The sequence below is a fragment of the Sminthopsis crassicaudata genome, chromosome 2 (assembly GCF_048593235.1).
Source record: "Sminthopsis crassicaudata isolate SCR6 chromosome 2, ASM4859323v1, whole genome shotgun sequence".
NCBI classification, from domain to species: Eukaryota; Metazoa; Chordata; class Mammalia; order Dasyuromorphia; family Dasyuridae; genus Sminthopsis; species Sminthopsis crassicaudata.
Window position 1 is genome coordinate 504,021,293 of NC_133618.1, and position 13,308 is coordinate 504,034,600.

The following is a 13,308-nucleotide window of genomic DNA, read 5'->3' on the forward strand; positions in this document are numbered from 1 at the left end:
ATTAGTACGTGTCTCCCATCTTAGTTTAACACAGGAAAATAGTGCAAAACAATAAATTTTTATTTGTTCACAGTTAGACACAAGCAACTGCCTTGACATTTTTAGAACATTCTAATAAGGACAGCAAAACCTTTTGATTCCAATTCTCATTCACTAAGATTGTACCATTTTCCCTTGCAGTTCATATTTATGGCATTTACTGTGGATTGTTTTTGACATGCTTATAAGCGTGAGGCAGGGAACGGATTGAACCTTTTTGACAAAAGATGACATTTTAGATTTGAACTAAAAGCAGTTAAAAGAGAAGTGTTGCCACTTTGCTAAAGGATCCCCTTAAACTGCAAGTTCATTCTATTATTCTGAAGTTCCGTGGTTGAGGTTTATAAAACTAGATTATGTCCTTAGCAAAAAATCTGTTCCTCCATAATCTTCGTGGTCCATAGAAAAACAAAGTCTTCTGAAAGTGATTCCCAATTCTTCCTAGTGTAAAACACCTGACACTCTTGGGTAAACCCATACTGGAGTCAACACCATATGATCCTGCTATAAAAGAATACCTCCTCCCTCCTCTCCAAACATGGCACCTGGATTCAGCCTACAGGTTTCAAATTCCCAATGGTATCCTCTGAAAGGAGATGGAGCTCAGTAGGTAAGTCAAGTCTGTTTACTCGAGGATAATTTTTGTGGCAAAATTACTTATCCATTATCCACTGAGCAATGGGGAAAGAAGGGACAAAAAAAGACACTCTATCTTCATTAAATCATCTCAAATGTAGGAAAGTTATGTTAGGGAGAGAACTCCCCATTCACAGTGGTGCAAAAGCTTAGCTTTTTATGGACAAATCAAAGTTCACTTTTCCTCTCGAATTTAGCACATACATATAGATTGTAGGAGCAGACGTGTAGCTATATTTTGGGGCCAAATATAAGAGCACACGGTAACAACTCAGGAGCCAATTTCCTTACATAAACCCATTCCTTATTTGGATGGGCAAAGTTCCTACTGGTAAAAGCTTAGATAGGTGCAATTAATTTGCAAATGGGACTACTATGAAAACTTAAGAAAATTTCACATATACTCATACATATGCACACATACACACACACACACACACGCTTTGGACAAGATAAAATTTCTAACATTCATTATGGGGCAATTATAAAGCACGTACCATGAAGAGTAAAGAATGCAATAAGCTAAATTGTCCAGAACACTGATTTCTCCAACTATATGAAGTAAACCATCCCTGGTCAGATCGATCTACTCAGTCCAATATTTTGTCTGATAGTGACAACCAAAGGCCATTGTGAGAAAACACAAGTATTCTCCTGAAGCCACTTCAAAAGGCTATCGCCCACCTCTATTTTCTCAAATAACCTATTATGGATCAACCTTTTACAAAATAATATTAAATATTTCTTGAACCTGTACTTTTAACTTCCAAACCACCTTATCATATTCCAAAAGTTTTGCTAGCCACTAGCAAAGTAAACTTAAACTTTTCTAAAATTTTATCTTTCTCGGTTCAAAAGGGAGGTGGGGGTAACTCTCTAATTCTAGTATTCCAAGATTTAGTAAAAAAGGCCACCTTTTCCTTTAGTAATTCTTTCCATAATTTTACAGATTTTGACCACATCCCCTCAGCCTTCCTTGTCAATTTTTTTCATTTTTGTTTGTCCTTACAAAAGTTTCCATTATTACTTGCCTTGTTCTTGTCACCCTGTTGAACGGTCTCTGGCTTTATCCTTTTTAAGCAAATCAACTGCATATATTGCAGACACAGATGCATTATGGTTTGGTTATTTTTCATTTTGCTTTCAATTCCCTTTGTAATAAAGTTTGCCTCCACTTTTCTGACTTTTCAAGCTATAGCCACATCGTCCTCAAGAAAGAGGTTATAATTCTAAGATGTTAACAGGTCATCTTTTAAAGTCTGATTTGGAGAGAAAGTGAATTACTGATACTTGCTCACACTGAATTTCATCTGTCACCTTTTTTCCTATTTAGACCTCATGAAATTTTCCTGAAGCATATCCCCACAGGCTTGGTATTTCACTACCCAGAAAAGCTTGAGTGTTACCCACTAGTTTTGATATTTAATTTGTAAAAATATTAACTGATCGCTTCTAAGAATCTTAATAGTATCCTATCCACAGAAAGGTTTATTATCCCTTACACTTTGGTTCATGTTTTTCTAAGCAAGCTCCCTTCCATGGGTAAACACTTCCTAACCCAAGTAATTAAATTTTCAACTTTCTGATATCTTTGTCAAAGATGCTGGGAAAACCTAAAATTTACACCTTCAAACTTATAGATTCAGGCATGATTTCTTCCTGTTGTTGGATTTAGTTACCTCCCAACTTTGCTCCCAAAGGTCCACTTATGTTGTTCTTAACTATCCTTTATAATTGATTCTACCAGCTTGACAGGCACCAGACTCACCAGTCTAGACTGCCAAGTCTCCACAAGGAACAGGAAATTAGTAATCTAATAGTTTTCCCATCTGTGATCTGATCATTTCTAACTGGCTGCACATTTGGCCTAACTATTCCTTCATTTTTATCATTTAGTTTATTGATAATGCTTTGATTTTTAAGAAGATTCCATCACTCTGTGATTTATACTTAATTTAGTATTAGTCTAGGAAACACTGTGCTTGCACCTCTATTTGTTCAAATGATTGACACAGAGACTTCAAAAAAATTCAGGAATGAAGAAGTCTCTCTTCTATATTCTTCTCATTTCCTGAAAACTTTCTGGACTGTGGTCAGTGTTCCCACTGACTTTCTAACTTACCCATGTAATTAAAGAATTGCATTACTGGTTTTTAAAAGTCCTTCAAAAAGTATATGTAGAATGAATGCTTTTTTTAAAAAGACTATTTTATATCTGATTTTCATCCACTGTAGACAATTTTATGTAACTACAGAATATTTGTCCTGAATGGGACCTTGTAAGTTATTTAGCCCAATCTTCCTCATTTTATATTAAACTGAAGCTCAGAAAGAGGAAGTTACTTCACTACTGTCATAGTTTAATTAGTGGCACAGCTGGGATTAGAACTGACTCCCAGGCCCATGCTTATTCCTCCAGATATCTATATGAATAATAAAGCTACAAATCTTTTTTTTTTTTCTTCTCCTTCCAAAGGCCTTTTTTAATTCACTTATTAGCCATATGGGCCTTTTGTTCAAGTATCTAACATTTTTCAATTTGTAGCACATATTTTTCCTGGGCTTTGTAGAGAGTGTCTAAAAAGTTTCTAGGGTTACCATAACTTTCTAGTTAGAAATAGTTATTTTGGCTTTGTTGCCTCTCCTAAAAATGAATAATATATTAAAAGTTTGGGGCTTTCCTTCATCAAACTAAGTATATTGAAATACTAAAACATTGTGTTACCCATGAATAAAGCCCAGACAAGTTTCAATCTACTACTATGAAGTTACTCTCTAAGTCAACCCCTTTTTAAAAAACCCCATTAACAAGTACCACCCCTTATCTTCACATCTTGTCCTGATGAGATATTCAGCCAAATTAGCTGTGGATATCAGATGTCCCCATATTATTAGCCAGCCTAATTTTGCAAATTCTAATCTAGTCATTTCCTGCTCAGTCTCATCATGGGAAGGGATACTAGGGTTGTTACATTATCAGTTATTTTTATTATTTAAAGCATGAAATTTTCTGCATTTCCTTGCCTGGTAAAAATAAAAATCATCTTCTCCTAGCTTCCCCATACCTCTCTTCTTTTTACAATTTTCTGTAGTCCATGGGTCTTCCTTTAGTCTTCAAAACATTACTTGTTAATTCTACTCTTTATTTGCCTAGTATTCCAATTGAAGTATTTCTTAGGTTTCTAATGTTTTCAAGGCTTTGACAGAGCAGAGTTTTCTGCCATTCTCTCCCTGGCCAATGTCTTAAGTACCTGGGCATCCCTTATCCACATTTGTTTGATCACTTAAATGGGATCTCTGTTGGTTACAACTTCTCAGATTTCCCTCAAAACCCTCATCACCACTGAAACTTGGAATTCAATAGTTATACTCTACTTGTAAACCAAGTACCTAACATAAAAAATTAAGAGTTAGCATGGAAAAAAGCTGTAGCTTTGTTGGCTAAGCCACTGAGGCAATTGTGCCAGACCTAAAAAAAAGATGGTCACATAGCTACATAACAAATGACATTGAGATTTCTTTGGAAATTCTGGTCATTTCTGGTGCAGTATTAGAGAGTGAGATGAACAAGGCAGGATCATGAAAAGTAATGGAGAGAAAACAAAAGGAAAAAGGTTCAGCCAGTCCTTTGGATGCATTAATGCTTCCACAAGGGTTCCTTAGGTAAAATTTCCAGTCTCCATTCTTCCCCTCCCCCCCAGAGTTTGGGTTTCATCACCTGCACCCCCCCAATTGTAGTCAGAAGAGTACCAGCTTTTCAGCCAACACCAAATAAATAAGAGGTAGAGGGGAAGGAGGGATGGTGCTTCACCAAACCCCACAGCTCCAGCTCCAGTTCTTTGAAATGGCAGAAGAGGGTGTTCACACTGAACTTTCTAGGAAGCATTATCAGAGCCTCCAAAGAACATAAGGGTGAATAATACCCCCTTTTTTTCTTGATCATCCTCTGCTTTGGGTGCTGAACTTAAGAACCAGAAAGCAGAGAGAAAAAAACCATAGGCATTTAGAAGACTTCACCTGAAGGTAACTGGCTCTGTAAACTGCATCCTAGAAAGGAACAAAACCAGACTTACCTGTACCACCACCAATCAACTGGTCTGCACTGAAAGCTGGGCAAGCTACTTGAGCTCCAGTAAAGCAGAAAGTTGCGTTAGATTCAAAGATTAAATTTGGCCTCATATTGCACAGGTTTATAGGATGCAACCATTTGGGAAAAGGAAGAAGAAAATAAAGATACTTATGAATGCAAACTGGCCCTTGGGTTAGCACACACTGCTAGGAAAGAAAGGAGAGGTTTTAGGTAAGAGTCAAGAAAAAGTCAGAGGCATTTCACTGCCAGATCCAAACACCATTCTTCATTCAGTCTTTTGTCAAAAGGAGTTCAGTCCTATTTCCATGGCAAGAGCTAGCTACTCACACCTGGAAATATGAAAGCTTTTACACTTGCATTCATGCCTCCCATTCTATGCCAAGAATATGAAAGTTAACACTGATTGACCATCATCCTTTAACTGGGTTCATGCTGAGTCTCATTGTAGTCCATGATACGAAGCTGTCCAACACTTTCCTGGTTTTTGGGAGATGGGTGAGGGTTGTCTAGGCCCAGGGGAGCCTTTACTTCCATGTTTGGATCTTTGTACAGTTCAGTCTTTAGTGTCTCAGAAAGGCTGTTGTTGGTCAAGCCGTCCTCATCACACTGGCTCTCACTCTTATTACGAAACAATTCTCGAGCCTTTATGGCCAGGAAGCTCTTTGAACTGGGAAGTGAGCCCACAGTCACAGGGATGCTGGTGGAAGGTTCTACTGTTGTTTCCCACCGACTGCTGAATGGCCCTACTCTCTGATTTGGGGGTTTCTCGGGGGTAGAAAGCTCACTACTGCTGCTACTACTTCCTCCTCCACCTCTGCTGCCACTACTGCCCCGACTGCTACCAGACTTGGGGGTCTTAGTTTCACCATTGTGGCCAGCAGCCTCTTCATTGTGCCCTACCAGTGAATCAGGGCAACCTTCATTACAACAGTCAAGCCTGTTAATGACAAAAAAAGATGGGGAGAAAAGAGGTAAGGGTTATGACTTGAATTGCCATCTAAAAAGTAACTTATAATAGCACAACTCAGAAATGACTGTGGGTCAGAACTGCTTATCTTAATCAACTCATTTAGTTTGTATATAATAAAGTGTAGGGGCAGAATCAAGCATAGGCATGAGCTCTCAGATCTTCATGAAATTTAACTCAACTTTATGAAAGTAAAATGGAGATTTTAAAAAATATTGTTGACTCCTACCATTAACTTCTGGAATTAAGGAAGGCTATCTTAAGACCTTAAAAATATGACAAACAGAATTCCTTCTTCAAAGGCATGATTTAAAGAGAGACGGCTCTGATAAATCAAACTGTGGTTATAAATAAGTATAAATTAGGAAACATAAATTAAAATAATTGTTAAAATTGTTCATACCTTTTAATAAAAAGATGTTCATTAAGTCAATAGGAAACATTTTCACCTCCCGTTAGAATGGCAATAATTGTTTAAAAAGATAAAATTTAATGGTGACTGTATAGGAAAAGGAATTATTACATTACTGGTTGAGTTTTAAATTATGCAGTCTTTTAGGAAAGCAATCTGTCAATATAACAAATTTTATGTTCAGGGAGCAGCTAGGTGGAACAGTGGATAGATCATTAGCCCTGAAGTCAGGAGGGATAGGAGTTCAAATTTGAACACTTACTAGCTGTGTGTCCCTGGATAAGTCACTTAACCCTGATTGTCCTCCCCTTGCTTCCCCCCCAAATCAAACATATCCTTTGATCTAGTGAGTCCGTTAATCAAAACTATCATAATTCACAATGAGAACACTCTCTTTTACCCAATGCATAACAACATCTGCCCTGTAAATTAAATCTTTAGAAAGTTGCCTGGGCTACTAAGAAATTAAATGACTTGTCCAGAGTTACTGAGTAAGTATATGCTGAAAGTAGAATTAAAATCCAGAATTTCCTGATTTGGAGGCTGGCTCTCTATTCATTATGGCACATTGTCTGAACACATTTTGAAAAAAGACCTACCTATATAAGTGATTTCTTTTTTATCAATGTAATAAATTGTAGCAATATTTAAATGAGGAACAAAAAAAAAATAGAAAAACAAAGAATGTAAAGTGAAGAAGTAAGAGGACACATTGACTATGACTATTAACAAAACCAATATACAGATGGAAAAGAAATGGAAGGCAGCATAAAGGGAATTATTTTTTGTTAAAGCATTTTTACTGAGTTTAAAATAAACCAAAGCTTTTCAGTTTCAAATATAAATTTAGTTGCTAAATATAAATTGATATACGTTTCAAGTCATTATATCCAGAACATAGAATCCTGCTTTCTTCCCAATATGCTCTTACCTTTCCTCAGCTGCCTCAGCTGCTTCTGTCTTTTCTTCAAGTTTTTTCAGGAGGCCGTCTTTCTCCAATCTGCCATACAAATCTAAGATTTCTAATTCAAATGCCTGGGTAATCCTTTTCTGAGCCTCATACCTGCTCTCTACTGCCTGTAGCTGTCCTCTGAAATGGAACAAGAAAATAAGAAGTTGCCACAAATTTTTGAGAGGTTTCACTTATAAGCCTCATTTTATACTGCTAACACAAAACTTCTCTTAATAGAGGCTACCTAGCCTGAAGTTTGACATCCTCCAGGTATTTTTTCTGTTCCAACAGAAGATGGTCTTTCTTGGCCAGATGAGATTCTAATTCCACAATCCGTTTTTGGGAGGTATCAAGCCGCTGATTCTGTTGAAGAAGATGGCTTCTATTTTTCTCTAGTTCCTTCCGATAAGAAGTCTTCATCATTTCCACTTCCTTAAAAACAATCAAGTTAAAAAGAAGTTTGAATCAATGCTTATTAATGAATTACGATTTTTTTTTTAAATGAAAGAGATGTAACCTATTTGTGTCACATACTAAAAGCTAAAAAGTAATACAACTGAAACAAAAAGGGTAGACACTGGCTAGAATGTGTTATATCAAATGGATAGGTCTGCTCAGGCAAAGCATTTATGGCACAGATAATATAAAAGCTTTGGCAAGAATCATTTCCCAAACACACTGAATAAAATAGCCCTGCCCTGTTCCTTTTAGACAAATCAGATAAATCTGTAATCTACCATTTCTATGGTGGTATATCATACACCACAGTAAAATAATCATAAGTATAAAGTAAAGGAAACTAATAACAGGGAAAAAATCCTCAGTGATACTTCAAAAGTTATACTATCTGGAATGTTATATATTAGAAAACTCAAATGCTACTCTTGAGACTGAATACATTCCAACATTTGAGCACAGAACTATGCTATTACCATAGCTTCTAAAGGCTTCTCAGCTGTAGCCTACTAGCAAGGACTCAAGATATTTATGCTAGTTTTATTTCTCTTACCAGCACAGATAGATTTGTTAAGGGTTCCAGAACATTTAGATATATGCTCTGGGGCAGTCTTGAAAGGCTATCCTAGATCCTCTTTCTCATTCCTCTCTTGGCAACTTCATAAGCTCCCACAGGTCCAATTACTGTCTCTATGCTGATGATTCCAAGATTTATTATATACATAACCCTAATCTCTATCCTGAACTATAGTCCCACATCACCAACTGTTTTTTGGACATTATAAAATGAATGTTTTGTGGACCTCTTACATAAAAGATGCCTAAAATGGAACTTCTTATACTTCCACCCCAACTCTTATCTATTCCAAACTTCCATAATTACTGTGAAGGACATCATTATACACCCAGTCACACTTAAGCTCATAACCTCATCATCTCTCTTTGATTTTTTCCTTCAAATACCTGTTTATTTTTCATATTTAAATGCTTCCCTTTGTTTCTCATCCAACTCACATATCTACCACATTGCCAAATCTTGTTTCTACCTCCACAATATTTAGTATATTCTCCCCTTCTCTCCACTCTCACAACCATCACCCTAGTTCAGCCCCTCATTACCTCTTCTTACCTGGGATATTATAATAGCCTTCTAATTGGACTCCCAGCCTCAAATCTCTCCCCACTCCAATTCAGGGAGCTGAGTTCCATTCAGTTGCCAAACTGCTTTTCCTAAAGTGTAGGTCTGTTCATGTCACTTCCCTATTCAATAAAGTCCAGTGGCTCTGTATTAATTCCAGGATCAAATATAAAGTCTTCTGTTTGCCATTTAAAACCCTTTACAAACTAACTTCTGACCCTTTTAGTTTGCTATATTTTGTTCTTCTCCATTGATTCTACAATCCATCCACACCTGCCTTCTTGCTGTTCCTTGCACAAGCCATTCCACCTCCTGACTTGGTAACTTTTCACTGGTTGTCTCCCATGCTTAGAATAAATACTCTTCCTCCTGATTTCTACTTCCTAGAGTCTCTGGCTTGCTTCAAAACTCAGTTCACATCCAGATCTTTTCCTGTCCCCTCTCATTCATCTCCACTCCACCAAGCTCTGGCTAGTTCTTCCCCTTTGAAATTATTTCCTGTCTGTTCTGTAGACATCCTGTATTTATCTAGCTTTTTTATATGTGGTTTTCTCCATTAGAATATGGTAGGGTCTACATTTGTCATAGTGCTTGGCACACAGTAAGTACTTAAATGCTTTTTTGTTTTTAACAGCCTAAATGCTTCCTAAAATTCACTTGTGTTTTTGATAACTAGCATATTTAAGTATAATGAGTACGAGTGAGACTAAATACATGAAGTTCTCTACGAGGCATCTTCCCAAAGCCATTTTCCCTTCTATGGGTTTTTTCCAAAGCCATTAAACCATTCAGATAAGAATTTAATTTATTTATCTAGAATTAGGACTGTCTTACTTTAAAATTTTTTTGTCATTTAGCAAGTGGCTAAATTATACATTAAAAGGCAAAACCTGGCCTATTGTGAAAATTGCATTTTACCCCTTTTCTAAGACTATTTCAGAGGGAAGAAAAAAATGTTATGCTCTTAAGACTATGAATGATGAATAATTTAGTGACAGGAATTATTTTTAGTTTTACTATTAAAATTATATTCAATACAAAAACATAAATAATATTACTCAAGTTAACATAAAACATTTGCTTTAACAATATTGGTGAGTCACATAAGGCCAGGAACAAGATGGTCTTTCTGACAAAAGTAAGCTCAACAACTAATCAAAATTAAAAGCTAAAGGAAAATTAAAAGGCATGCGATTACCAAAGGAACACATAATCCAGCATGCACCCATATGCCTCCAGGCCTGAAAGTTAATAAAACTGACTTTTTTGTTCAAATTTTTTTTTTCTGGCAAAAGGTGTTTTTAGGGATACAAGAACATACCTGACAGCTGGAAAGTGCTTGTGTCATTAGCCTAGGGACATGGGATAAGGGAAGATTCTCAAACAAGTAAAAGAATTCTATTATGGAGATTCACGCTTTACAGTCCATTAGTGAGGCTGATTTTCTCCACAGTATTATCAATGCCATCTAACTGAATCCCACATCAAAATTCTGCATCAAGAGTTTTTATTTCTCTTGACCCCAACATACCTGTGTAGTATCTGCGTGCTTGTTCTGCAATTGCTCCAAATACAGCTCATTGACCTCCCCAAGAACTAACAGCTGCCTGTTCAGGAACTCCATCTGCTGCTGGACTGACTCACTGTTTGAAAGCTAACCAAAACATGAACACATACAAATAATCAGGTATAAATTCTGCAGAGCTATAAACTACTAAAGGGAACCTACAAAGCAGAGCACAAGCTAGATATATATTAAAGGACTGAATAAGTTATTCCCTTTGTTGACATTTCATCATTCCCTGGGCCTCAGAAGTAAGGGATTAGAAGGGAAGCCTAATATGTGGTAAAGATAAGGAAAAAAAAAAATTCAGTTAAAAAAAAAAAGTACAAGTGAATTATAAAAAATCAAAAACTGAAAAAAAAACCTTCCATACCCTAAACAAATTATTTATGTATAACTATCCCAGCAGAGATTTAGAGGTCCAGTAGAGTAACAAAGCTAGAGGGAAGACTCACCCATTCCTGGGCAAATGGATATTTTCATATCTGCAATGAACCCCACAGGAAGACACACAGCTCAGGAAACCTAAAGGTCAAACTTATTCCTTTTCTATAAAAGGGTACACCACTGAAAGCATCATATGGTGGGCAAGGGATGCATGTTTCCAGTTGGAAGGAATGGTGTTGGGCAATGCTGTCAAAGGGCCAAGAGTTTACTACATTTCCTACCTTTTGAGAAACTTGGCTGAGCAGCAACTCTCTGTGACACACCTTATTATTGGCCTTCTTTAATTCTAACCTCAGATCTGCAATCATATTTCGGCAGTCTTCCAGCTTTGTCTGTCCAAACAGATGTTGGCAGAAGATTAGATAATGACTGACTGTGAGACCAGATTGTGTACTACTCCAAGGGCTAGACAACCTTCAAGTGGTAATAATTCTTCAATTAAGCTATTATCCATTGTTCCTTAAAATACAATTTCTTGGCTTCAAAAATTACAATACATTTGACTTAAACAGCTCTATATTGTCAAGAACAAATCAAGATTTAACACAGATACCAAAAAACTGATTAAGTTACTGTGTTATGATCTTGGAAAATAACACTTTTATTTAGGTGAAATGAATAAAGTTAATTTTCTTGCCCCATCCAGTTTTAACTTTGGGCTACTTCCCCATTGAATTTGCTCAACATTGTAGTTTATACCTGCAATTCCTGGCTTTGATTGTAAAATTCCTCCCGATCATGTTGCAGCTGTTTGATCTGACTGTGGAGCTGGGTCACCACAGTGTCACGTTCCTCTTGAAGCTGATTGTATCTGGCCTGTTCTTTCTGCATACTAACCTTCCACATCTGGATGTCTTTCTCTTGTAACTTCAACTGATCTTTCTAGCAGAAATCAAAATTGGCATAAAGTTTTTTAGTTGACTTGCATAGGGATTTGTACACCCAAAGTGCTTAAAAAATACTTGTACTGGAATGTTTTTTCCCCAAAGGCAACAAAAGTTAAAGGTTTTCCAAAGTAAATGTCCATCAAACAGAATGACTAAACAAAGTGTGGTACATGAAAGTATTGGAATACTACAAGTACTGTAAGAAATGACAAATATGATGAATACAGAGAAACATGGGAAAAATCTATGAACTGACAGAAAATGTAAGCAGAATTGAAAAAAAATTATACAATAGCTACAAAAATGGAAATGGATAGAAATAACATAATAATTGAAACTAAATGTTTCAAACTTATACTGATTGGTCAAGTTTAATTCCAAAGAAAAGATATTAAGAAGATACCTCTTCCTATTAGTTCGTAAAAATAGGGGACTATAAATGTGAAATGTATTCTGACTTTTTCAATGGGATGATTAGTGTTTTACAAATTTTTTTTTTTTTACTTTCTCTGATTTGTTCTTTATTATAAGGAATGGCTCTCTTAGAGGAAGAGAGGGGAGAGACCAATGAGAAATATAGGTGATATAAAAACAAAAGTTATTAATACATTTTTAAAAAAAGCTTAAGTTTTCTTTCTCTGTAAACATTTCATTTAAACAATCATGAGTAATCAAAAATACTTAAAGAGTTACTACTGATGAGAGATTGCATACTGCTTATTATATCTGGTAGCTTCATATGACCCAATTCAAACTTGGAAAGCTTTTAGCCAAAATACTTCAGTTACTATGCTTATATTAAATGTAATTTGCTTCAAGATATTTTGAAAAGTGTCATTTTCTTTCAAGCTTTTCAAGACTCTAAACTACCAGTCAGGGTTTGAATCTAAAGACTTTGGATCAAACACCTTTAAAGGTAGAGTAATGACTGCATTATCTAGGATTATAAAGTGGACTATTCTAACTACAAACTTTTTACCCTCAATAGAAAATCTTGTGAAGTATTATACTATCACACTAAGCTTTATAGCATGAAAATGCTTTATTTTTTAAGTTATTCTTTTAAGGGATCATTCTCACATTCAAAAAAATAAATTTTCATTTATCAGTCAATAAAGATTTATTAAGCACCCTCTATATACTAGGCACAGTACTAAGTTTGCAGAGTAAAGATCAAGTGTTCTTTAGTACAATCAGTATTCATCAATTCAATAAATAATCTACAACTGGTAAATAAACAATTTTAGAACTATAAGGACTTTGAAGATTATTTAATGCTACACTCCCACCTCCAACCTCATCTCTTTTTGGCTGGATTTATCTCATTAGCATAAACTCCCAGTGAGAAAACTTTCTACTAATGGTGACTGTCAACTGCTATGCAACTTATAGCCTTAGAGAGTTTCCCATGGCATTGAGAGGCAGGTCAGAAGACTTTATTAGAGGCCAGAGGAAAGATTTGCACCTAAGACTTTTGGACTTTAAAGTGATCCCTCTATGTATTAAATCAAACTCCTTCCACTCCTTTTTTTTTTTTTTTTTTTTTTTAAGATAAGGACAGTATGGCCTAGAGAAGTGAAATGATTTGCTCCAACTCATGAAACGAATGATTACCCAGCCAAGACTACAGCCTAGTCGGCTGACTCCTAGATCTAATGCTCTTTCAACTAGCCCACTGCTACTGCATATTTAGACCAGTGTTGGGCACTTGCACAAAGCC

At 36.0% G+C, this 13,308-nt stretch overlaps 1 protein-coding gene across 21 annotated transcripts in view; it reads right to left on the reverse strand.

Annotated features, from left to right (window-relative positions):
• Positions 1–39: 39 nt before the first annotated feature.
• TSC1 (TSC complex subunit 1) overlaps positions 40–13,308 on the reverse strand; it is a 39,967-nt gene continuing 26,698 nt past the window's right edge. For all 21 annotated transcript variants that reach the window (XM_074293965.1, XM_074293962.1, XM_074293950.1 and 18 more), the window contains 6 exons: positions 11,401–11,583; positions 10,923–11,033; positions 10,222–10,344; positions 7,341–7,528; positions 7,076–7,234; positions 40–5,702 (listed from right to left, as the gene is read on the reverse strand). In XM_074293965.1, coding sequence (XP_074150066.1) covers positions 5,183–5,702; positions 7,076–7,234; positions 7,341–7,528; positions 10,222–10,344; positions 10,923–11,033; positions 11,401–11,583 — 1,284 coding nt within the window. In that variant the 3' untranslated portion in view covers positions 40–5,182. The remainder of the gene's footprint in view (positions 5,703–7,075; positions 7,235–7,340; positions 7,529–10,221; positions 10,345–10,922; positions 11,034–11,400; positions 11,584–13,308) is intronic.